Source organism: Ahaetulla prasina, chromosome 1 (genome assembly GCF_028640845.1).
Source record: "Ahaetulla prasina isolate Xishuangbanna chromosome 1, ASM2864084v1, whole genome shotgun sequence".
In the NCBI taxonomy this organism is placed as follows: Eukaryota; Metazoa; Chordata; class Lepidosauria; order Squamata; family Colubridae; genus Ahaetulla; species Ahaetulla prasina.
In genome coordinates this window covers 371,394,432-371,420,083 of record NC_080539.1, presented here as the reverse complement: position 1 = coordinate 371,420,083, position 25,652 = coordinate 371,394,432, and the positions used below count along the sequence as shown (strand labels likewise).

At 46.0% G+C, this 25,652-nt stretch overlaps 1 protein-coding gene across 1 annotated transcript in view; it reads right to left on the bottom strand.

The window, feature by feature from the left end:
- The window catches only part of PTPRS (protein tyrosine phosphatase receptor type S), a 291,141-nt gene that overhangs the window by 197,637 nt on the left and 67,852 nt on the right, over positions 1–25,652 (bottom strand). Inside the window, exons 2-4 of the mRNA XM_058163586.1 lie at positions 15,665–15,835; positions 2,869–3,014; positions 254–395 (exon numbers count right to left, since the gene is read on the bottom strand). Of these exons, the coding sequence (XP_058019569.1) occupies positions 254–395; positions 2,869–3,014; positions 15,665–15,746 (370 nt within the window). The 5' untranslated portion in view covers positions 15,747–15,835. The remainder of the gene's footprint in view (positions 1–253; positions 396–2,868; positions 3,015–15,664; positions 15,836–25,652) is intronic.

Here is a 25,652-nt window from a genome sequence, read left to right as displayed (position 1 = left end):
TGTAAACCACAGCTAGTTTTCCGTGGACACCAAGAGGACCTCTTCACACCAATCCTGATTATGCTACAGCTCCACGGAGTCGGATAATTGGCATTTTGAAGGAATCTCAGATTCAGAAGCAAAGTCTTCAACCTCCAAAGGCCAACTGCCAGACACATTCAAGACTTATCCCATTCAAATTATTATTATTATTATTATTATTATTATTATTATTATTATTATTATTATTATTATTATTATTATTATTATTTACCTCTCAGAACGGTCAGTTTGGCGTTGACCGTGATCTCCGCCACCGAATTCTGGGCAACACATTCGTAAATGTTTTCATCTCGGGGCGTCCGGAGGGGTTGTATCCTCAAGACCGCTCCAGCACCTTCGTCGAATTCAATGGTCTGGATCAGACAGAGAGAGAGAGAGAGAGGAAAGAAATTAATTCCATTCAATTAATTAAAGAGAAGATCCATCTATTCCTCTTTGCAGATGGCCATTGTCCCGTGTGTGTGTGTGTGTGTGTGTGTGTGTGTTCATGTGTGTGTAAAAGCTACCACAATCTTTGCAACAGACCAACTTCCCTGAGTTGTGTGTGTGTGTGTTTGTGTGTCTATTTATCCCTCTCTCTTTGCATACAACTTGTTTCCAAGGAATGCCTGTAAGTATGCATTTAAAAAAATCCCACAATCTTTGAAAAGGACCAGCTTCTCACAGAACAGGTGTGTGCGTGCGTGTGTTTGTGTATAAAAGCCAACACAATCTTTGCAATGGATCAGCTTCTCAGGAACGTGTGTGTGTGTGTGTGTGTAAAAACCACCACAATCTTCGCAACAGACCAATTTCCCAGAGCTGTGTGTATGCGTGTCTCTTTATCCATCCCTCTTTGCATACAGCTAATTTCCAAAGAATGTGTGTAAGTGTGCATAAAAAAATCCACAATCTTTACAACAGATCAACTTCCCACGAACGCACTTGTGTATGTGTGAGTGTGTGTGTGTGTGCGCATACAAAAACAACCACAATCTTTGCAACGGTCCAGTTTCCCACAGGTGTGTGTGTATAAAAAAAACACCACAATCTTGGCAACAGACCAACTTTCCAGAGCTGTGTGTCTGGAAAGCCGGGTTCACATCATGAGCACAGCAAAAAAAAAACCAAAAAACTTCATGAAATTGGGCACAGTCCCTTGCCAACTCGCTTAATGACCACATCAATTAGCGATGGAGATTCTGGTCTCCGTTGTGGTCGTAAGTCGAGGACTATTGTAGTCTCTGCATCCAGCCAACTTCATGAAAAGTGGGTTTGGTGAGGTAGGGGTTTATCTTATGAAAACCAGTGCTGGCAAAACTCAAAAAGGTTAGGGTTAGGTTTAGGTTTATTTAATTTCTATACCGCCCTGAGAAGGGCGGTTTACAGCCAGAATAAAAACAACGAAATACAAAAATTAAAAACAAATTAAAAGACAAATATTCGAATTTGGCTAAAAACAATAAAATCCAATAAAAGCCCCAAATTAAAAACCGTTAGGCCAGTCCTGCATGATGGAATAAAAACGTTTTCAGCTCGCGTCGAAAGGTCCGGAGATCAGGAAGTCCGCTGAGCCAGAAGCTGCGGCTGACTGTGAAAAGGGACTAGCTTCCCTGATCTCTCTGTTTCTTTGGAAATTCTTCTTCCAGGATCTCCCTCTGGCTTTTTTGTGTGTGTGTGTGTGTTGGGCAGACGGGGGCAATTAACCATTGGAACGACTTGCCACCAGAATTTGTAGGTTCCCCATCGCTAGAGGTTATTAAGAAAAGACCGGACGACCATTTGTCTGTAATGGCGTAAGGGCCAGCCCGGCTACACCGTGCACACCCGCGCACCTCCCACTGGACATCTGGTCTTCGGTTCTCTGCCATGCATGCTGGGGGCACATTCGGGGGGGATACGCGAATGCATGTGGGTGGAGGCGCTCACATTGCATTTTGGGGCTAAGGACACATGCAAATGCATTTGCACAGGAAGGCGCGTTGGGCCCTCAGTACCCTAAAGGTTAACCATCACTTGTGTCGGGTCTCCCTGTTTGAGCAGGGGGTCGAACTAGTCCAGCGGTCACCAACTGGTGGTCCGCGAGAAAATTTTGCTGGTCCCCAGAAAAATTATTTGCATTTTTTATATTGCACTAAATCAGGGGTCCTCAAACTACGCCTCCTGGGTTGGATGCGTGCAATGAACGTTTGTGTTGCTGCAGAGAATCTCCTCCTTTGGGGTCTTTTTGTGCGGGTCGGAGGGGGGCAAAATTCCGACTTGGGGTCTGCTTCAGCCTCCTGGTGTGGGGCTTTGGGCGAAGGCTGGAGGGAAGAGCTGCTGGTGGCAAAGAGCCGGAGGGCCTCGTTCCAGTGGGACTGCCTCATGGCCTGGAACTGACTGACCATCTCAGCCCGCTGAGCCTCAAGGCACCACTACCTGGCCTTGCACTCCCGCAGGTCTTCCCTTTGCTTGGAAAGCCTATGCTCCTAGTCCTCAGTGAGGTGCTTCTGCTGAGCCTCCTTCTTGGTCAGATCCAATTTGAACTGAGCTGTTTTGCCAACTCTTTCTCGTGGTGGCTGCTGAGCTCCAACAACGGCTTCCTGTTGGGACCCTAAAGAGCCCAAGCGGGCAGGCAAAGAGTAGCTGGGAGAGGAGGGGCGAGTAAAGGCTGGCGAGGCACCCCTCGGCGTGAGTGACATCAAATTGGCCACGCCCATCCAGCCGGTCTTTAGGCAGATCATATTAGCGGTCCACGGGATTTAAAATTATGAATTTAGTGGTCCCTGAGGTCCGAAAGGTTGGGGACCCCTGAACTAGAAGCCCTCTTAAGACCCCTTCCAACTCTTATTAGTTTTGTTATCTTACCTCAAACCGCTGTGAGTTCACTTTCTTTCCTTTCTTGTTCCAGGTGACTCGGGGTTTGGGGTCTCCCGTCGCTTGGCACACGAAGGACGCCACGCCTCCCGACACCCCAATCTGATCCACGGGATGCTTGATGAACTGTGGGGGGCCTGTGGCCACGGATGGGGGACGGGGGGAGGGGGAGAGAAACAAAAACAACGCAGACTTTAGATAAGTTGAAAGATTGGTTTAGCAGAGTCCCCTGCGTGTCATTTAATGGACTCCAGTAAACATGTAGTGGCGTGAAGCCTCCCCAACAACCTGTCCACGTCCTCGGGAGCCACAGGGTCAAACTCATCCCAAATGGACTCAACAAGACGTGTCTCCTCTCCCTCGCTTGGATCATCCCAATTTCGGTCCAGACCATCCCGGAGCTGAGCGATTTTATCGTATAGATAACCACTAAACTCCTCGGCACGTCCCTGCAACGGGTCATCCCGCACCTCCTGATGAAGGAGGGAGCGGGTCACCCGAAACAGGGTGGCCGGGCGGTTATCTGCCGACGCAATGAGGGTGGAGGCGTATGAGCGCCTCGCCTCCCTCATTGCCACTAGGTAGGTCCTAGAATAGGACCTAACTAGTGTCCGATCAGCTTCGGAACGGCTGGACCTCCAGGTGCTCTCTAGACGTCTTCTTCCGGGGTTCATCTCCCTCAGCCCCTCGGAGAACCAAGGGGCCAGACGAGATCTGCGCCGGGTCAGAGGTCGCAAAGGCACGACACGGTCCAAGGCCCCAGCCGCGGCCCGCTCCCAGGCCGCAACTAGTTCCTCAGTCGTGCCGTGGGCCAGATCCTCAGGGAATGGCCCGAGCTCCGTCAGGAACCTCTCAGGGTCCATCAGGCGCCTGGGATGGAACCACCGTATAGGTTCCGTCTCCCTGCGATGGTGGATGGCGGTTCGGAAGTCTAGTCGAAGGAGAAAATGATCGGACCATGACATCGGTTCTGTTACTAAATCATCTAGTTCCAGATCATTTAACCACTGTCCAGAGATATAAATCAGGTCCAGTGTGCCTCCCCCCATGTGCGTGGGGCCATCATTTACCCCAATCAGGTCCAAGGCCGTCATGGAAGCCTGGAACTCCCGAGCTGCAATCGATAGCAAGCCAGCCGATGGCAAGTTGAAATCCCCCATGACTATGAGTCTGGGGGTCTCAACCGCCACAGAGGCAAGTACCTCCAACAGCTCGGGCAGGGCTGTGGTCACGCAGCAAGGAGCCAGGTATGCGATCAACAAGCCCAACTGATTCCTATGGCCCCACCTCACATAGAGGGATTCACAATGGTGACTGCTTAGCTCCAACAACTACTTCCTGTTGGGGCCCTAAGGAGCCCAGGTGGGCAGGCGATGAGTGGCTGGGAGGGGAGGGGCGAGTAAAGGCTGGCGAGGCACCCCTCGACGTGAGTGACGTCAAATTGGCCACGCCCACCTAGCCACGCCCACCCAGCCGGTCTTTAGGCAGATCATATTAGTGGTCCGCGGGATTTAAAATTATGAATTTAGTGGTCCCTGAGGTCCGAAAGTTTGGGGACCCCTGTCTTAAGGAAACCAGCCAAGGTCTCATGGCTTTTCCAAGGTGCCTCAGCTGACCTCTCCTCCCGCTTTCTGAAGCAAAACGGGACTCTCGGGCTAAGGCTTAATAAATCTTCTAAAAATAAATGCGAATGTTAGATTAGAAACCGCAACCTGCAATAACAGCCAGCACGCCTTAATCACACTTCCCCCACACTGTAGCCTGCGAGAATAGAACTGTCTACGTGGCACGCTTCAAGAGCGTTCATCACGACACACCGAGCCACAGATGGTCCCTAGATTTCTCCAGAACTCATCTCTAGAGATTGTCAGTCATCCAGGTCAGGGGTCTCCAACCGTGTCAACTTTAAGACTTGTGGACTGCAACTCCCAGAGTACCTCAGCCAGCTTTGCTGGCTGAGGAACTCTGAGAGTTGAAGTTCACAAGTCTTAAAGTTGACACGGTTGGAGACCCCTGATCCAGGTTATCCCAAAGGTGCTTTTATCAAGAGGCCACTGGACTTTTCTGGGTTTTTTTTCTTTGAAGACGTTTCGCTTCTCCTCCAAGAAGCTTCTTCGGTTCTGACTAGATGGGGGAGGAGGGAATGGTAGGATTTGTACTCCTGGCAGACAGCTGGTCATTTGCATCCTTTTTAGAGAGTCATTGAGGCCATTTGGAGGTTTGTCTGTGTCCTCAGGATCACCTACAGGAACCATATCTACATCTACATCTATATCTATATCTCTATCTCTATCTCTATATCTCTATCTATATCTCTCTATCCCCTCTATCTATCTATCTATCTATCTATCTATCTATCTATCTATCTATCTATCTATCTATCTATCTATCTATCTATCTATCTATCTACCTACCTACCTACCTACCTACCTACCTATCTAGGTCTTTGGTTATTCGGGTTTTCTCCTGTGTAAAATTGGAAGTGTCTTGGTGACGTTTCGACGAAATCCCATTCGTCATCTTCAGGCTGGGTGTTTTCAGCTTCGTGCTTCTAGGAGCAATGTGTGATCGCAGCTGTTTCTTCCTTTTAACTGCTAGTGGGGGTTTGAACTGATTGGTTGGGAGCTTGGCTGTGTTCTGATTGGGTGGAGGTGTGTTCTGATTGGTTGGGGGTTTGGTTGGGGGTTTGGATGCTGCAATCACACATTTCTCCTAGAAGCACGAAGCTGTAAAACACCTAGCCTGAAGATGACGAATGGGACTTCGTCGAAACGTCGCCAAGACACTTCCAATTTTACGCGGGAGAAAACCCGAATAACCAAAGACCTACATATATGTGTGTGTGTGTGTGTGTGTGTTTGTGTGTGTGTGGTCTCACTCAGGCAGGTATAAAGAGTCTTTCTTAAGGCTTCCGAGTCTGATTTGGTATTCCGGCACCGGTTCTACCCAGGGGTGAAATCTAAAAATTTTCCCTACCATTTCTGTGGGCGTGGCTTAATTGGTGGGCGTGGCTTGGTGGTCAGATGACTGGGTGGGTGTGGCCAATAACAATAAATAATAAAAATAATGAACAAAGTATACAAAACAATAAAGTGATACCAAAAACCAACTTTCACACTTTACACACACACAACACAACACAACTGACTCATACACAATGTAAAAGCAGCTGTACCTCATCCAAAATGGCCCCTGCAACAAACAGGAACCTCACAGCCACAAAAAGCTCAAAAACCAACTTTCACACTTTACACACATACAACACAACACAACACAACACCTCTGGTGGCTCAGCAGACTAAGTCTGTTATTAACAGCAGCTGCTTGCAATTACTGCAGGTTCTAGTCCCACCAGGCCCAAGGTTGACTCAGCCTTCCATCCTTTATAAGGTAGGTAAAATGAGCACCCAGATTGTTGGGGGCAATAAGTTGACTTTGTATATAATATACAAATGGATGAAGACTATTGCTTAACACAATGTAAGCCGCCCTGAGTCTTCGGAGAAGGGCGGGATATAAATTCAAATTAAATTTGAATTTATTATTTATTATTTATTCAAGCGGGACAGGCTTAAAAGTTTTATTAAATTTTAATTGGGGTAATTTATATTTTAAGGTTTGTTAAATTGCTTTTAAATTCCGGCCACCTTGTAATATGTTTTGTTTTAATCTTGTTTTAATGTGTATATTGTGGATTTTTTATATGGCTGTACACTGACCTGAGTCCTTCGGGAGAAGGGCGGTATAAAAATCGAATAAAATAAATAAATAATTAAAAAAAAACCACAACTGACTCACACACAATATAAAAACAGCTGCACTTCACTCAAAATGGCCCCTGCAACAAGCAGGAACCTCACACTTTACACACAACACAACACAACTGACATACACACACACACACACACACACACACACACACACAGCCACATACAGCTTTGTGAGATTTTGTGTGTTTGGGTAGTTAGAGTGAAACACTACAGAAACATACCAAATCTCAGAAAGCTACACAAATATTTTATTTTATTTATTTATATTTTTTAGATCAGGGGTCTCCAACCTTAGTAACTTTAAGGTTTGTGGACTTCAACTCCCAGAGTTCCTCAGCCAGCAAAGCAGGCAGATTCAGTTGCTCACGAGGAGATGGATTTTAGGCAGGTATAGTCAGTTGCTAGCTGATGCAACCGATTACAGTAGCTGAAGTCAAGCATGGCTTTGCCAGCCCGAAAGGAGCAGTAATTATAGGTAAGTGAGGAGGAGGCATTGGGTGGGCATGGGTGGGGGCTCTTGTAACTGGGGGCTGTTAAAAAGTGATTTTAAAAGCCTGCGAGGATCAGGAAACTCCTCTGGGATCGCCAGAGGAAAAAAAGATTTTAAAAGCTCCTCTGACGATCTCAGCTGAAGTTCCCTCATAGCAGCCCAGAACCTCTTAAAATAATTGTTTTTAACATGTAGAAAACATGTTTTTTAAGGTTCTGGTGATGAGGAACTCAGCTGGGATCCCCAGAGGAGCCTTTTAAAACCTTTTGTTTTTACAACCTCTTCGGCCAAGGGGTTGTTTTTTAAAAAAAAGAGTTTAAAGGCTCTGACGATCTCAGCTGAGCCGCAGGATCCTTTTTTTTTTTTTAACTTTTAAAGGCACGTTTTCAGCTGAAGAAAAGATGCTTTTAAAAGTAAAAAAAAACACCAAACCTCTGATGATGGTTTGGCTCAGCAGAGGCGGGGCGGGGGAGCAGGGATTTTTGCTACCGGTTCTCCAAACCATCAGCCGCCATCACTACCGGATCGGGCGAGCTGGTCTGAACCGGGAGCATTTCACCCCTGGTTCCAACCCAATGGCTAGTCAAATCAACGGGAGATTCTCAGTCATCCAGGTCAAGATTGTTCCAGAGGTGCCTTTTTCCAGAAGCAACTGGACTTCCTTTCGTTTTCTTTGAATAAGAAGCTTCTTCCGCTCGGACTGGATGGTGGGGAAATGGAAGGATTGATACTCCTTGCAGACGGCTGGTCATTTGCATCCTTTGAGAGGGTAGCTGAGGCCACTTGGAGGTTTAATCTGCACCCTCAGGGTCACCCGAGTGGCGCAAATGGGTGTGGAGCCGCCTTGGAACTGCCGAAAGGACTATGCTGTGGACCTGTGCCTTCTTCAACCAACCCCTTGAAGAGCACCCAGAGGCTCCAACTGATCCAGAATGCAGCTGCGCGGGGGATAGAGGGAGCGTCTCGTAGCTCCCATATAACACCTCTCCTGCGCAGGCTGCACTGGTTACCGGTGGTCTTCCGGGTGCAATTCAAGGTGTTGGTTCTCTCCTTTAAAGCGCTCCATGGCTTGGGACCGGGTTACTTACGGGACCGCCTGCTGCCACCAATAGCCTCCTATCGACCTGTGCGCTCCCATAGGGAGGGTCTCCTCAGGGTGCCATCAGCCAAACAATGCCGACTGGCGGCTCCCAGGGGGAGAGCCTTCTCTGTGGGGGCACCTGCCCTCTGGAATGAGCTACCTCTGGGGCTACGCCTTCTTCCATGACCTCCGGGCCTTTAAGCGCGAGCTTAAGACTTTCTTCTTCCATCATGCAGGGTTGGCCTAATCGCAATTTTAACATGGATGGTTTTATTAGGGTTTATTTTATAATTTTATTAAGTTTTTAAAATTATTGGGCCAATTTTGAATTAGATTTTTAATAATGTTTTTAAATGTTTGTTTCTGTGCGATTTTGGCTGTAAACCGCCCTGAGTCTTCGGAGAAGGGCGGTATAGAAATGTGATAAATAAATAAATAAATAAATAAACGGTTGTAAGACCAGGACTGCCTGTGATTGGAATAACAGCTCAGATGCCTTGCCGACATGGGTGTTTCTTAACGGCAGCAATTTAAGAGGAGAGGAGGGGAAAGGGAAGGAAGGAAGGAAGGAAAGAAGGCAGAAAGGAAGGAAGGAAGGAAGGAAGGAAGGAAGGAAGGAAGGAAGGAAGGAAGGAAGGAAAAAGGAGGAGAAGGAGAAGGAGAAGCAGGGGAGGGGAGAAGGAAGGAAAAGTAGGGGAGGGAGGAAGGAAGGAAATAGAAAAGGATGAAGGAAGAAAGGGAGAAAGAGGGAGGGAGGGAGGAGGAGAGGAAAAAAGGAAGGAAATAGGGAAGGAAGGAAGGAATAGGAGAAGAAGGAGAAACGGAGGAAGGAAGGAAAGAAGAGAGAGAGAGGAGGAAGGAAGGAAGAAGGAAGAAGGGAGGAAGAAGGAGGAGGAGAGGAAAAAGGAAGGAAATAGGAAGGAAGGAAGGAAAAAGGAGGAGAAGCAGGAGGAAGGAAGAAAGAGAGAAAGAGGAGGAGGAAGGAAGAACGAAGAAAGAGGGAGGGAGGAAGGAGAAGAAGGGGAGGAAAAAGGAAGGAAGGAAGGAAGGAAGGAAAAGGAGGGGAGGGGGGAAGAGAAGGAGGAAGGAAGGAAGGAGGAGGAGAAGCAGGGGAGGGAGGGAGGGAGAGAGAGAAAGGGAGGGAAGAAGGAAAGAAGGAAAGAAGGAAGGAAGGAGAAGGAGGGGAGGGAGAAGGGAAGGAAATAGAAAAGGATGAAGGAAGGAAGAGAGAAAGAGGGAAGAAGGGAGGAAGGAGGAGAGGAAAAAAGGAAGGAAATAGGGAGGGAAGGAAGGAAGGGAGGAAGAAAGGAAGGACAAATGAAAAAGGGGGAAAGCCCCCAAATTTCTGGGGCTAAGCAAGGTGGTTGTTGGTAATGTCCACTAGACTGGGTTCAGCTTGAAGAGCAGAGTTTCTAGTCCTCATTGTGTGCTCCGAGGCATAAAACCCAGGTTTCTGCAGCAAGCGGCGAGCTAGAATCGGTTCCCTCCCGTCCTCGTGGGCCACCAAACAAACGTCCCCCATCCTATTTTTCTGGACCCCGCGAGCCTCTTTGCCTCCCTCCCAGCCTGCCTTAACACCCCCCCACCCCGCCACCCCGGGGCCAAAAAGCGCAGAATCCCAACCGTTTGGTCCAGCCAATTTGCAAGGGCCGCTTTTGCTGCAGCCAGGCTGTTTTTTTCGAGAGGCCGAGAAGGGACGTCGGCGGTGGGAAGAAGGGGCCAATTTATTTCACGGTCCCCCTTTTTTGAAAACGGCCACAAGCGTTCTTCGCGCTAATTCAGAGGCCCCTCCGAAGAGACCGTGCATTGTCCCAGAGATTTTTTTTCATTCCTTTTTAGCTCCTGGAGGCGACAAGAGGGGCACCCAGCTGCCCGCGCCCTGCTTGAAAGAATAAATTGTTTGCCGTGCCCGCCAGCGCTCTTTTGCAGGCAGGAGAGGCGGCTTCGGCGCATGGAGGCACCCCCGCATTGTGCATTGTCCACTTCTCATTCGGGCAGAGCGGTTTGGAGGGGAGCGTGAGGACAGGAACCGAGATGCTGCCTGGCGGTCAATGATGCCTTGGCTGGCCAAACAGAAGCTGCTCTGATTTTTATTTTGGTGTGGTTTTTTTTTTCTTTCTTTTCCCCAAGGGCCCTTTCTCCATCTTTAGTCTCGCTGGGTCTTCTTTGTTGTTTTCAGAAAATAGCATTTTGCTTTTGCTGAAGGAAGCCTGGGAACGATTTCTTCTTCTCTTCTTTCTCTCCCACTCCTCCTTTCTCACCCTCTCTCCTTCCTTCCTTCCTTCCCTTCTTTCCTGTCTCCCTTTGTCCTTCCTTCCCTTTTCCCCCTCTTCTTTTTCTTCTTTCTGTCCTTCCTTCCTTCCTGTCCCTCTCTTCTTCCTTCCTTCCTCCCTTTCTTTCCTTCCTGTCTTCTCCCTCTTTTTTCTTCCTTCTTTCCTTCCTTTCTTTCCTGTCTCCCTTTTTCCTTCCTTCCTTCCCTTTTCCCCCTCTTCTTTTTCTTCTTTCCTTCCTTCCTGTCCCCCTCTTCTTCCTTCCTTCCTCCCTTTTTCTTTCTTTCCTTCCTGCCTTCTCTCTCTTTTTCCTTCCTTCTTTCCTTCCTTTCTTTCCTGTCTCCCTTTTTCCTTCCTGGCCTCCATTCTTCCATTCTTCCTTCCTTCTCTCCTCTTCTTTCTCTCCCACTCCTCCTTTCTCACCCTCTCTCCTTCCTTCCTTCCTTCCCTTCTTTCCTGTCTCCCTTTGTCCTTCCTTCCCTTTTCCCCCTCTTCTTTTTCTTCTTTCTGTCCTTCCTTCCTTCCTGTCCCTCTCTTCTTCCTTCCTTCCTCCCTTCTTCCTTCCTGTCTTCTCCTCTTTTTCTTCCTTCTTTCCTTCCTTTCTTTCCTGTCTCCTTTTCCTTCCTTCCTTCCTTTTCCCCTCTTCTTTTCTTCTTTCCTTCCTTCCTGTCCCCCTTCTTCCTTCCTTCCTCCTTTCTTCTTCCTTCCTGCCTTCTCTCTCTTCCTTCCTTCTTTCCTTCCTTTCTTTCCTGTCTCCCTTTTTCCTTCCTGGCCTCCATTCTTCCATTCTTCCTTCCTTCTCTCCTCTTCTTTTCCTTCATTTCTTCCTGTCCTTCCTCTTTATCTTCCTTCCTTCCCTTCTTTCCTGTCTTCCTTTTCCTTCCTTCCTTTCCTCCTTTTTCTTCCTTCCTTCCTGTCCCCCTCTCCTTCCTTCCTTCCTCCCTCCCTCCCTCCCTTCCCTCCTCCCCCCCTCCTTCCTTCCTTCTCCCTCCTCCCTCCCTCCCTCCCTCCCTCCTTCCTCCCTCCCTCCTTCCTTCCTTCCTTCCTTCCTAGCTAACCATCCATTAAGACTCCAGCCTGTGACTCTGATGTGTTAAAACCCACAAGAAGAAAGAACTCAAAGCAAGCAGGATGTTTGCAGAGAAACCTTATTTGCCAACTTTTGCAAACCCCCTAACAGCCCCTTCCCCACATTCCCCCTGGGCAAAAAGCCAGGTTTCCAGACACTCTTAACCACCACCTCCTCTGCCACACTCACCTCCTATCACTGGGTCCATTTACCTTCTAAAGGTAAAGGTTCCCCTCGCACAAACGTGCTACCCGTTCCCGACTCTAGGGGGGCGGTGCTCATCTCCGTTTCAAAGCCGAAGAGCCAGCGCTGTCCGAAGACGTCTCCATGGTCATGTGGCCGGCATGACTCAACGCCAAAGGCGCACGGAACGCTGTTACCTTCCCACCAAAGGTGGTCCCTATTTTTTCTACTTGTGTTTTTTACCTGCTTTCGAACTGCTAGGTTGGCAGAAGCTGGGACAAGTCACGGGAGCTCACCCCGTTACATGGCGTTAGGGATTCGAACCGCTTCCACCTTCCCTTCTGTTCTACATACCTTCTACCTTCTACTTCCCCTCAAAGAGATCCAAAGCAGGGAAGCGGAAGCTCTCTTCCAGCCTTCCCCTCTTCACCCCGCCTTAAAGCCGGCCATCATTTCAAGGCCTTTTGTGACAAAAGGCAGATCTTGCCTCCATGACAGCCCATCTTCAAGACCTAAAAATCTCACTTTCTGGAGTTTTCCCTTTCATCCTCCGCGTTTGCGCATGCATAGAGGTTCCCACACAATCACCTCTGGTCTCTTTTGTCTCCTCGTAGGAGGGAGAGTCGTGTTAAATTCAGGTCGCCCGAATACGCGGAGGTGGCTCTTAGCACCTTTTCCCGATGAACAATTTGACGAAAAAGCAGATATTTCCCCCCCCCCCCTCCGGTTACTTCACGAAACCAACTTGTCAAGCCCCAAATCTCTTTTCTTTGCCATCTGCCTGCAGATCCTCCTCGACTTTCTGACAGTTAGAACAATTAATCAGTGGAACGACTTGCCTGCAGAAGTTGTAAATGCTCCAACACTGGAAATTTTTAAGAAAATGTTGGATAACCATCTGACTGAGATGGTGTAGGGTTTCCTGCCTGGGCAGGGGGTTGGACTAGAAGGCCTCCAAGGTCCCTTCCAACTCTGTTGTTATGTTATGTTATGACTTACGACCAGTGGTTGTTCGAAATGACAACGGCGCAAAAAAATAAACAAATAACGTGACTGACCGCGGTTCCTCGCACTTACAACCGTTTCAGCATCTTTCATCCGTCGCAGGATGAAAAGGCTGGAGCTCGGCAACTGGCGATGTACAGGGGATCCTCGATTTATAACCATTCACTGAGGGACCGTTCGAAGTTAGAATGGGACTTGGGGCCGTTTTTCACACTTTACGACCGTTGCAGCGTCCCCATGGCAACGTGATGTAAATTCAGATACTTGGCTCAATTGACTCGCATTTATGACGGCTGCACTGTCCCAAAGTCACTTGATCCCCCTTTTGCGACCTTCAGACGAGCAAAGCCAATGGGGAAGAGCCAGATTCACTTAACAACCGTGTTACTAGCTTAAAAACCGCAGTGGTTTAGCAAAAAGATGTATAATTGGGCATGACTCACATAACAACCACCTCGCATCCCAGCTGTGGTTGTAAGCTGCGGTTTTTTCAGCCCTCTCTTTCCTTCCTCTCTCTTTCTCTCTTTCCTTCCTCCCTCCCTCGCCTCTTCCTTTCTTCCTCCCTCTTTCCTTCCTCCCTCCCTCACTCCTCCTTCCTTCCTCTCTCCCTCTTTCCTTCCTCTCTCTTTCCCTCCCTCTTTCCTTCCTTCCTCCCTGCCCCCTCCTTCCTTCCTCCCTCACCCTCCTTCCTTCCTTCCTTCTTCTCTCTCTCCCTCCCTCTTTCCTTCCTTCCTTCTTCTTTCCCTCCCTCTTTCCTTCCTTCCTTCCTTCCTCACCCTCCTCCTCCCTCCTTCCTCTCTTTCCTTCCTTCCTCTCCCTCCCTCTTTCCTTCCTCTCTCTTTCTCTCTCTTTCCTTCCTCCCTCCCTCCCCTCTTCCTTCCTTCCTTCCTTCCTTTCTTCCTCCCTCTTTCCTTCCTCTCTCTCTCCCTCCCTCTTTCCTTCCTTCCTCCCTGCCCCCTCCTTCCTTCCTCCCTCACCCCTCCTTCCTTCCTTCTTCTCTCTCTCACTCCCTCTTTCCTTCCTCTCTCTCTCTCTCTCCCTCCCTCCCTCTTTCCTTCCTTCCTTCCTCCCTCCCCCCTCCTTCCTTCGTTTCACAGCAAGTTGAGTAAACAGAACAATTAAACAGAGATCTGTCATCCAATAAACGAAAATTTTATATCTTCGACTTACGACCAAAATTCAACCCAAAATTTCCATCGGTAAACAAGGCAGGGTTCAGTGAATTTTGCTCCAGTTGATGACCTTTCTTGCCAAAGTTGTTAAATGAATCACTGCAGTTGTTAAGTTACGACCACGGTCATTCAGTGGATCTTGGTTCCCCATTGACTCTGCTTGCCAGAAAAGGTGATCACCTGACCCCAGGATGCGGCAATCGTCATAAATAGGAGTCAGTTACCAAAGGGTCTCAATTTTGACCACGTGACCAAGGGGATGTGCAACGGTCGTAAGTGTGAAATCTGGTCGTAAGTCGCTTTTTTCAGTGCCGTTGTAACTTGGAACTAAATGAACGGTCGTTAAGTCGAGGACTGTCCTTGAAAGCAAAAGGAAACGAAAAAAAGGAAAAGAATTGGGGAAGGAGGAGAAATTTAGATGGGGTCTTTCAACCTTTCCCATTTTCAGATGCGTGGACTTCAACTCCCAGAATTCCCCAGCCGATAGGATTTTCCCAGCTTTCTTGGCTGGGGAATTCTGGGAGTTGAAGTCCACACACCTGGAAATCGCCACAGGTGGGGAAAAACTCTGTTTTAATCATTTATAACTAGCCTTGCAAATGGATTGCCTGCGTTTGTATATAATTGGAATGAAAACAAGGAGTTTTTTCATTAAAAGTTTGGATATGCTGGCCTTCAGCAAAGCTTTTCAAGTCGGTTACGCAAACCAGATCCAACATAACTAACCAAGATAATAGATCACTTTTTTCAATGCCGTTGTAACTTGGAACGGTCACGAAACAAACGGTCGTAAGTCGAGAACTACCCGTAGTTTCTGTTGTGGTCCGTCAGCAGCCTGTGGAGCTGGCAACGGAGTCGGAGAGCGATGAGGCTGAGGTGAGGCCAGGGCCATCGGGAAGTGAGGTGCGGACTCCAGAGCCTCCAGAGACTGATAGTAGTGAGGCAGAGGAACAGGAGGAGCCTGTTCCTAATGCACGCATGAGAAGAGCTGCCAGGAGGCAATAGCAGCTCAAGCAGAGAGGACAACTCGGGAGTAAGGCCAAGAGATGATTGGCCCCTTCCATAAGGCTTAAAACAGACAGCAATGGCGTTTGGGCTCTTTGCTGGAAAACAACGTTGTAGCTGCATCTTCTGCTTCATCTTCTGCTTCGTCTACGTCTTTGTTTTTGCGGCTTCTGGACGCTTACCAGGAAGGGCCTTTGGCAGATTGGCTAATTGGACTAAGGTTTGTGAGATAACGGAGGAAGTTGTGTTGGGAGGCATTTGTTTTACTTTGAGTTGAACGATGCTGGGAATGAAGTAATTCCCAGCTGTTCAAATAAAGTTTGTTTTTCCATGGACTAAGTTTATTACTACCTACTTGGGCCTGGGTCACAACAGTTTCTTCTTTTTAGAAACTCTCCCTTATCCATCCTGCAGCTGAAAGGGCCTACTAACACGTCCTGCTCCCCCTCCCACTCTTTCCTTCCCAAGCCCTGGGTTCTAATCTCGCTATTTAGAGCCACATTCCCCGTGCCTTCAGCCCTAAACCAATCAGCTTCTTCCTCTCTGTGTCTCCCGCACACTCTGCACATGTTCAAGGGGCTCTTGTCCTCTTCCTGGGAGGACAAGAGCCCTTTGAACATGTGCGGAGTGTCTTCGGCGCTATTGCCTCCAGATGCCAAGCGAGGGGAGGACGGACCGGAAACACATGCCCGCAAGCTCCAGTTTTGCCAACTTGGGAGTGGGTGCCGTGTTCGAGACTTACTTTCGGTGGCACAGCCGGTCATCAGCCAGGAGAGCAGGCTGGCAACGGGGATGACCAGACACACTGGAGAGATGGGATTCATGCTGAGGGCCGGGCAGGGGACTCCGACCTCGGCTGGGCCGCCTGCCCACCTCACCGGGGTTCACAGGTCGTCTGGAACCGGGTCAGAACCTGCAGCAGAGAGAAAGGAAGCGGTATGTGAGTCGGAGGGTCTTGTGAATGGAGCAAAAAAAAGGAGGAGAAGGTGTGTTAGAAACCCGCAACGTCGGACGGCCAGGCCTTTCCAGAATCTTTCCAGCCCTCCTGCCTTCTCTCCTTCCTCTTTCCGTCCGTCTCTCTTTCCTTTTTATCTTTCTTCTTTCTCCCACCCTCGCTCCTTTCTTTTTCCTCTCTTTCCATCCTTCCTTTTTTATCTTTCTTTCGTCTTCCTAAACCTTCCTTTTCTTCCTTGCTTTCTCTCCTTCTCCTCCAGCCTTCCCTCCTTCCTTTTTTCCCTCCTTTCCCTCCTTTCCTTCCTCCCTCTCTTTCCTTTTTATCTCTCTCCCGCCTTCCTTCTGCCTTCCTCCCCTTTCTTTCTTTCTTTTCTTCCTCCCTCCATTTCTTCCTCTCCTCTTCTCCTTCCTTCCTTCCTTCCCTCTTTACCACTTCCTCTTCTTCATCCTCTTCCTTCCTTCCTAGTGGCTTGGCTCTTTCTCTCCTCCCCCCCCTTCCTTCCTTTCTTCCTCCTTCCTCTCCTTTCCTTCCTCCATCTTTCATTTTATTTATCTCCTGCCTTCCTTCCGCCTTCCTCCCTTCCTTCTTTGTCTTCCTTTTCTCTTCCTCCTTTTTCTCATTTTCTCCTTCTCTTCATCCTTCCTTCCTTTTCCTTTCCTCTCTCTTCCTCTTCTTCATCCTCTTTGTTCCTTCCTAGTTTCTTGCCTCTTTCTCTCCTCCTTCCCTCCCTCTTCCTTCCTATTCCCCTTCCTTTCTTCCTCTCCTTTCCTTCCTCCCTCCCTTTCTTTTTTTCTTTCTTTACCTTTCTTTCCTCCTTCTCTCCCTCTTCTTTCCAATTATCCTTCCTTTCTTCCTCTCCTTTCCTTCCTTCCTTTCTTTTTATCTTTCTTTACCTTTCTTTCCTCCTTCTCTCCTTCTTTCTTCCCTCTTCCTTCCTATTCTCCTTCCTTTCTTCCTCTCCTATCATTCCTCCCTCCCTCTCTTTTATCTTTCTTTACCTCTCCTTCTCTCCTTCTTTCTTCCCTCTTCCTTCCTATTCTCCTGCCTTTCTTCCTCCCTCCCTCCCTCCCTCCCTCCCTTCCTTCCTCCCTCTCTTTCTTTTTATCTTTCTTTACCTTTCTTTCCTCCCCTCTATCTCACAATGTCTCTGGACAGCATAACAGTTCAACACTGTCCCAGATCAAAAACAGCCAAGTCGCTACCCCATATTCAACCCCATTTCCTAGCAATCTCCTCGCCCCACACCCAGCCCCACGGCTCAAGTTCTTTGCCTCCCCATTAGTGGGGCCAGAGAGAAGCATACACACACTCCCCTCCAACCTTTGATCCAATCTGGGCTGTTAAAGAAAGAAACCAATCAAGACATGCTCAGAGACACCCTGATCGATCTTTCTACACACATTCTCCCCATATCGAAGCTGTCTTTTGAGTTTGGGGGGAGGTCAGGATGGGGCAGAGAAGCCAAAAGAGAACAACAAAGAGGGCCAGGCTTTGGGGCACAGTCTTCACCTCCCACCCCCCAAATCCCCGCTTCAATCTATGCATTTAGCTAAGATTATTCCCTATTTTTCCCCCCACCTTTGAGAAAACATCCCAAAAGAGCTCAACATCCCAGCTCCGAAATTGCTAATTTAATTCTTTCTCGCCTCAGCATATTGCCATCCCTTTTCAACCCAACACAACCCAACACAACCCAACCCAACACAACACCACTTCTTTGTTGAATGCCTCCATTGATACATGCCTCTCGGCCTGGCTAACAATCGTGAAAACACAGCAAAAAACCAAAAACAAAACAGAAATGCAAAAAACATACGATCAAAACAAACTTAACAGAAAGTTAACAGAATAATAGCTGGAAGGGATCTTATATATATATACACACATTTTTGCATACGGTAGTCAGTTTTTCCAAACAGCACAGCTGGCTTAGAGTGTCTGGACTCATTTTTTCCAAATATAAACCAAATCTGCCACATCTGTAGCATTCTCTCAGAAGTGGCTTTCCACCCCAATATCGGCTGCTTGGACTTCTTTCTGGCACCCAAAGCCCGCCAGCAAAACGTTGGCATTAAAAAACAGATGTTTTAATCCAGCTGCATCTGCTTTGAAGGAGATTTTTCTGAGCCGTAGATTCCTATAGTTTTTTTTTTTTTAAACATAGATAGACCTGGACTTAACAACTATTTGTTTGAAGTTACGACGGCACGACGGGGAAAAAAAGTGATCTACAAAAGGGAGTTGCTTTTAGCGAAATGGGAATGAAATAATATAATATATAATATAATATATATATAATTATATAATATAATGATTTTTAAGAAAATGTTGGATAACCATCTGACTGAGATGGTGTAGGGTTCCTGCCTGGGCAGGGGGTTGGACTAGAAGGCCTCCAAGGTCCCTTCCAACTCTGTTGTTATGTTATGTTATGATAAAAAAATATAAAATGGGGTAAATCAATAAAATCGTAAATTAAAATAAAATATAAATATATTGAATGTGGCAGTAGCTGAGAACTGGAGAAGATCACAAAATGCAAGAATAGAATAGAATAGAATAGAATAGAATAGAATAGAATAGAATAGAATAGAATAGAATAGAACAGAATAGAATTTTTTATTGGCCAAGTGTGATTGGACACACAAGGAATTTGTCTTGGTGCAGATGCTCTCAGTGTACATAAAAGAAAAGATAAAAGGAAAAAAAAAGATTAAAAAAAAGTGTACATAAAAGAAAAGATTAAAGAAAAGATAAAAAGGATGTGAAAATAGAAATAGGACGACTGTGATAAAAGAAAGCAAAGATAGGACCAAGAGTGATAGGCACCTTGGGACAATCCCAAAACTTCTGGAGCATCATTTGAACTCCATCCCATGACGCTGGGGACACTGCAGCCATCGTAAATATGAGTTCATTGCCAAGCGTCCGGATTTTTATCATATGGCCAACGGGGGTGCTACAACGGGCATAAAATGTGAAAAAGGGTCAAAACTCACTCGTTTCAATGCCTTTGCAACTTCACCAAATAGTCACTAAAACAGGGGTCTCCAACCTTGGCAACTTTAAGCCTGGAGGACTTCAATTCCCAGAATTCTCCAGCCAGCAAAGCTTTGCTGGCTGGAGAATTCTGGGAGTTGAAGCCCTCCAGGCTTAAAGTTGCCAAGGTTGGAGACCTCTGTACTAAATGAACTGTTGTAAGTCGAGAACTACCTGCAAAATAATAATAAATAAAACTAAATTAAATAAATAAAACTAAAACTTAAAGCTAAAAACTAATAAATAAAACTAAATAAAACTAAATATGAAGTACAGTTGCAGGAACTCGGTATGCCTAGTTTAATGAAAAGAAGGACTAGGGGAGACACGATAGCAGCCTTCCAATATCTCAGGGGTTGCCACAAAGAAGAGGGAGTCAAACTATTCTCCAAAGCACCTGAGGGTAGAACAAGAAGCAACGGGTGGAAACTAATCAAGGAGAGAATCAACTTAGAACTAAGGAGAAATTTCCTGACAGTTAGAACCAATTAATAATGGGCCTCTGGTGGCTCAGACTGCTAAGACAGTCTGTTATTAACACAGCTGCTTGCAATTACTGCAAGTTAAAGTCCCACCAGGCCCAAGGTTGACTCAGCCTTCCATCCTTTATAAGGTAGGTAAAATGAGGACCCAGATTGTTGGGGGCAATAAGTTGACTTTGTATATAATATACAAATGGATGAAGACTATTGCTTAACATAGTGTAAGCCGCCCTGAGTCTTCGGAGAAGGGCGGGATATAAATGCAAAAAATAATAAAAAATAAAAATAAAAAAAAAATAAGTGGAACAACTTGCCTGCAGAAGTTGTGGATGCTCCAACACTGGAAATTTTTAAGAAAATGTTGGATAACCATTTGTCTGAAGGGGTGTAGGGTTTCCTGCCTGGGCAGGGGGTTGGACTAGAAGGCCTCCAAGGTCCCTTCCAACTGTGATATTATTATTATTATAAATTAAAAATTAAAATAAATAATAAATAAAATGAATAAAAATAAAAAACAAAACAAAACGATGGATCCTGCGGCTCAGCCACAGAATCGGGCCCAAACTCCTTCCCTCAGCCTCAGTTTTCTCATTGTCTTTACTCACTTAGCAAGTCCTGCCAAGACCACCCTAAGCGGCCATCCTTGGTCCACCTAATTACTCAACCTCTGGGCCTCTGGTGACTCAGGCTGCTAAGACAGTCTGTTATTAACAGCAGCTGCTTGCAATTACTACAGGTTCAAGCCCTACCAGGCCCAAGGTTGACTCAGCCTTCCATCTTTTATAAGGTAGGTAAAACGAGGACCCAGATTGTTGGGGGCAATAAAAGTTGACTTTGTATATAATATACAAATAGAATGAAGACTATTGCTAACATAGTGTAAGCCGCCCTGAGTCTTCGGAGAAGGGCGGGATATAAATGCAAATAAAAAAAACACCATTTTAGGACTGTTTTATCATCGAAACTTTTTGCTCACGATCCTGTTACCACCGCATGCAATGCAGCCCTCCCTAAACAGGTGATCGTCTCGGATTGTCGCTCCACAGAATCGGTCACCGAAGATACCGAAAAACGGACAACTCCATCAGGGCCCAAAAGGTCCAGAAAGAGAGGAAAACCTCACTCAACTGACTAAAATTAGCTGAAAAATAAGCGTACTTTCATAAAATGACACCGGACCAGCAGCCTGGCAAAAGAATGACCACGAATAGAGCAAGCAACGCAATTCCTTGTGGTAAAAAAAAAAAATGCACAATTTCCACCAATTCAACAACACGTCGGTCCAAAATTCCTGTTGCTCAGCGAAACACTTCAGTGAGTTTTGTCCCGTTTTACGACCTCTCTTGCCACCGTTGTTAAGGGAATCACTGCAGTTGTTAAGTTAGCCACACGGTCGTTAAGTGAATCCAGCTTCCCCATTGACGTTACTTGTCGGAAGGTCGCAAAAGGGGATCATGTGACCCCAGGGCACCGCAACCGTCTTAAATACGAGTCAGTGGCCAAGCATCTGAATTTTGATCACGTGATCATGAGGTTGCTTCGACCGTCGTTAAGTGTGAAAATGGGCCCTAGGCCACTTTTTTCCTGTGTCATCGTAACTCTGAACAGTCACTAAACGAAAGGTTGCAAATTGAGGACTACCCGCATTAAACAGGATTTATTTAAACATGTTTATTATCTCAATTGCAAATGAAATCCAAACCAACCATCAACTGGCCAGGCCAAAATGTTGGAAAAAACACAGCCAAATCGGAAGACTGAAATAATGCAGTCGGAGGAACCTAAGAGATCATCTAGACAAGCCTCCAGATTCTGGCATCTACTTTTTTTCCAACCTTAATGGAACTTGGCTCATTTTCAAGTCCTCCTACTTTGCTTCTTCATCGGGGTTGCCGGGAAATAAATATAAATATGTGTGTGTGTGTGTGTGTGTGTGTGTGTTTTCTGAGGTTTTCGCGGGTGTTTGTATGTAGGTCTTTGGTTATTCGGGTTTTCTCCCGCGTAAAATTGGAAGTGTCTTGGCGACGTTTCGACGAAGTCTCATTCGTCATCTTCAGGCTTCAGCTTCGTGCTTCTGGGAGCAATGTGTGATTGCAGCTGTTTCTTCCTTTTTAACTGCTAGTGGGGGTTTGAACTGATTGGGTGGGAGCTTGGCTGTGCTCTGATTGGATGGGGGTTTTTTTGTGCTCTGATTGGCTGGGGGTGTGTCCTGTTTGGGTGGGGGCTTGGTTGTGCTCAGATTAGTCTGAGTTGCAGGGGGATTTGAGCTGGTGAGCTGCATAGCTGTTGTTTGGCTTTGTGGTCGTGCTACATCTTCATAGTGGGTGTCAGTCTGCTGCATGTATGGATTGGAGGGGTTTGAAATGGCTAATGTTGCAGCTGCGGTCTGGCTTCTGGTCCTTGGTCGTGCTTCCTGATCAGTGTGGGTTTGGGTCTGCTTTCTGGGTGGATGTGTGGTGGTGACATCCTGTGTGGACCTCGTGAGTGTGGGTCTGGTGTCATTCCTCATGTTAGGGACTCGTTTGTCAATAAGGGCGGGTTTCCAAATGGCTGGTAGGTGGGAACAAACGAGATGATACCTCCGCCAAGACACTTCCAATTTTACGCGGGAGAAAACCTGAATAACCAAAGACCTACCTACCTACCTACATACCTACCTACATACATACATATATATATATATATCCAGTTCTAAAATGAGGAAAAGTTTGAACCCCACAAACACACCCACTAAAATGATTCAACACGCAGGTCATATTTGAAAGAGGCGGCAAAGGAGGCGAGAACAGAATGGAGAAGGGTTCGATACACCAAGTTTCTTGACAACTCAGGTGTAAGATTAAAAAATATATATAAAATACATGTCTGCTTTTAGAAAGGAGCATCTGTGGGCAGGCAATTCTAAGTCCCTTCTTTGTTCAATTTTGATCGAAACAGGCGATGTGCCAAGACTTTAGCATCAAACAGAAGCAAAATCTCTCTCTTTCCCTCTCCCTCCCTCCCTCCCTCCCTTCCTCTTCCTCCCTCTCTCCTCCTTCCTCCTCCCCTCTCTTCCTCTCCCTGCCTCCCTCTCTCCTTCCCTCTGTAAAAGTTTGTAAAATCAAACACAACTCCTTCCCTCCCTCTCTCCCTCCCTCCCTTTCCCTCCTCCTCTCTCTCCCTTCCTTCCTCTCTCCCTCCCTTCCTTCGTCAAAGTTTGTAAAATCGAACACAACTCCTTCCCTCCCTCCCTCCCCCTCCCTTTCTCTCTCCCTCCTTCTCTCACTCCCTCCCTTCCTTCCTCTCTCTCTCTCTCTCTCTCTCCCTTTGTCAAAGTTCGGAAAACTGAACACAACTCAACGCCTTGCTTGTCAATGGCCGTTTCCCTCCCGATGTTTGGTCGTAAGCCGAGGACTACCGGGTTTAAGCAAACGAACGGCGGGGGAGGGAGAATTCCACCTTCTCTCCCTTCGGCATCCATCAGGCTGTTTGCAGGCTGTCAAGTTTCCAGACAGGAACCTGATCCTTTCTCTGAAGGGTAATTTTGATGTATCCGAAGGAAAGAGAGAGAGAGAGAGACCAAGAATGACCGCCTGGCGATGCGTGTCCAGCCATCCTTCAACACAATTCCTTTATCTGACACGAGCCTTTACGGTTACATTAAAGATTGGATGGCGGAAATAGAGGCTATGTTTCGAATACATTCTACCAACATAGAATTGGACCTCTTTCGGCTTTGGGTCACAGAGAATGTTTCTGCGGTCGTTAAACGAAGCCAGAAGCAAATCCCTGGGATTAGCTGAGCCTCTGTGACATCACAGGAGGATCTACTCTTCAGCTCCCAGAATTCCCTAGCCTGGAAAGCTGATCAGAAAATGGGATGTGGGATAATTGGAAAACATAAGTTTGCCCGGCTCCTCCCTCCTTCCCTCCCTCCCTCCCTCCCTTCCCCATCCATCCATCCATCCATCCATCTCTACATCTCTCTCTATATCTATCTATATGTATGTGTTTATGTGTCTGTCTGTCTGTCTATCATCTATCTATCTATCTATCTATCTATCTATCTATCTATCTATCTATCTATCTATCTATGTGTCTATGTCTGTCTGTCTATATTTTCTATTATCTATCTATCTATCTATCTATCTATCTATCTATCTATCTATCTCTATGTACGTTGTCTATGTCTGTTTATCTTCTGTCTATTACCTATCTATCTATACATCTATTTATCTCTGTATATCTATCTCTATATGCCTGTCTGTTTGTCTGTCTATCTCTTCCATCAATCTATCAAACTCTTATCTATCTATCTATCTATCTATCTATCTATCTATCTATCTATCTATCTATCTATCTATCTATCTATCTATTTTTCTATCTAATCATCTATCTATCTATCTATCATCTATATCTATCTATCTATCTATCTATCTATCATCTATATCTATCTATACCTATCTATCTATCTATCTATCTATCTATATCTATCTATCTATCTATCTATCTAATCTATCTATCTAATCTATCTATCTATTTTTCTATCTAATCATCTATCTATCTATCTATCTATCTATCTATCTATCTATCTATCTATCTATCTATCTATCTATCTATCTATCTATCTATCTGTGTCTATGTCTGTCTATATTTTCTATTATCTATCTATCTATCTATCTATCTATCTATCTATCTATCTATCTATCTATCTATCTCTATGTACGTTGTCTATGTCTGTTTATCTTCTATTACCTATCTATCTATACATCTATTTATCTCTGTATATCTATCTCTATGTGTTTATGTCTGTCTGTCTCTATCTCTTCCATCAATCTATCAAATTCTATCTATCTATCTATCTATCCATCCGTCCATCCATCCATCTTTGTCTAATCCTGGCAACTTTTAAGACCTGTGAGAGTCCCAGAGTTCTCCAGCCAGCCATGCTGGGGAATTCTGGGAATTGAAGTCCACACAGCTTAAAAGTTGCCGAAGTCGAGAGAGTCTGATCTGCCCTACGGCCACAAGTGGCAAACAGTAAAAATTCAGACCGTAAAGGTTGCTTGAAGGGAACTTTCCATTCTGCATTCACAGTCACAACCAAAAACAGCATTGTGCAAAAACCGAAGATGTTGCTTTGATTTCTTATTCCACTTTTTAGCAGGGCCAGTTGACTGGCAGAGAAATATGTCCCGAGAGCATAGAGGGAAGTGGAAAATCGGTGGTTAATGCAAACCGTAATGCATGAAAAGCTGTTTGCAGGAAACTCAAAATGCAAAGAAAATGCACGCCACATCTACAAAGGAGGGAGGGAGGGAAAAGCAATACTTTAGGCTTTTTACCGGAAAAGACCTTTTAACATTTTCTTCGGAAGAGTGGCTCACCGAACTGTAGGAGTATGCTTCGCTGCCCAGAATAATGTTGTATTTAAAAAGCAAATCTGTTGTAGAATTTTAAATTTAATTGGAACTCCTTCTTGGATTGTAACTTCATATTTAAATTTGTGCTAAAATGTGGGTTCTTTTATGCGCAGGGTTATCTTCCAAGCTGGCTTACAACTTTTGAGTAACGCTTATTGTAGGTGGTTCTGTTAGTGATGTCCTGTGTTAATCGAGGAGAGGTTTAACTTAAAAGGTCCATAAGGATATTTGGGTCTGGTTTAGGGAAAAGGATCCAAGGTAATTTTGCAGTATAAACGGGAACATAACGAATGTTGTATGTAGTTTATCCATATTTACTCTCTGCCACTGATCTGCTTTATTATATGTTTTGTGCTTTTTCTTATAACCTTCTTACTTTCAGAGTTTCATAAATATCCAGGTAAATAATGTATGAAGGGGGGAGGGAGATCAAGAGAAAGTGAGGGAGAGAAGGAAAGAGACAGAAGGAAAGAAAGAGTGAAAAAAATAAAAAGATATATATAAAGACAGAAAAGAGAGAGAAAGAAATAGCTAAAGGAAAGGAAAGGAAAATAGAAGAGGAAACTAGAAGAGGAAGGAAGGAAGGGAGAGAGATCAAGAGGAAGAGGGAGAGAAGGAAAGAGACAAAAAGAAAGAGAGAGATATAAAGAAAGAAAAGAAAGAGATACTAAAGGAAAGAAAAGGAAAGAAAGAGAAGAGAGAGAGATAAAAATAAAGAAGAGAAAGAAAGGGAGGAGGGAGGAGATCAAGAGAAAGAGGGAGAGAAGGAAAGAAAAAGAGAAAGAGAGAGAGTGAGAAAGAGCTAAAGAAAAGAAAAATAGAAGAGAAAAATAGAAGAGAAAGACAGGAAGG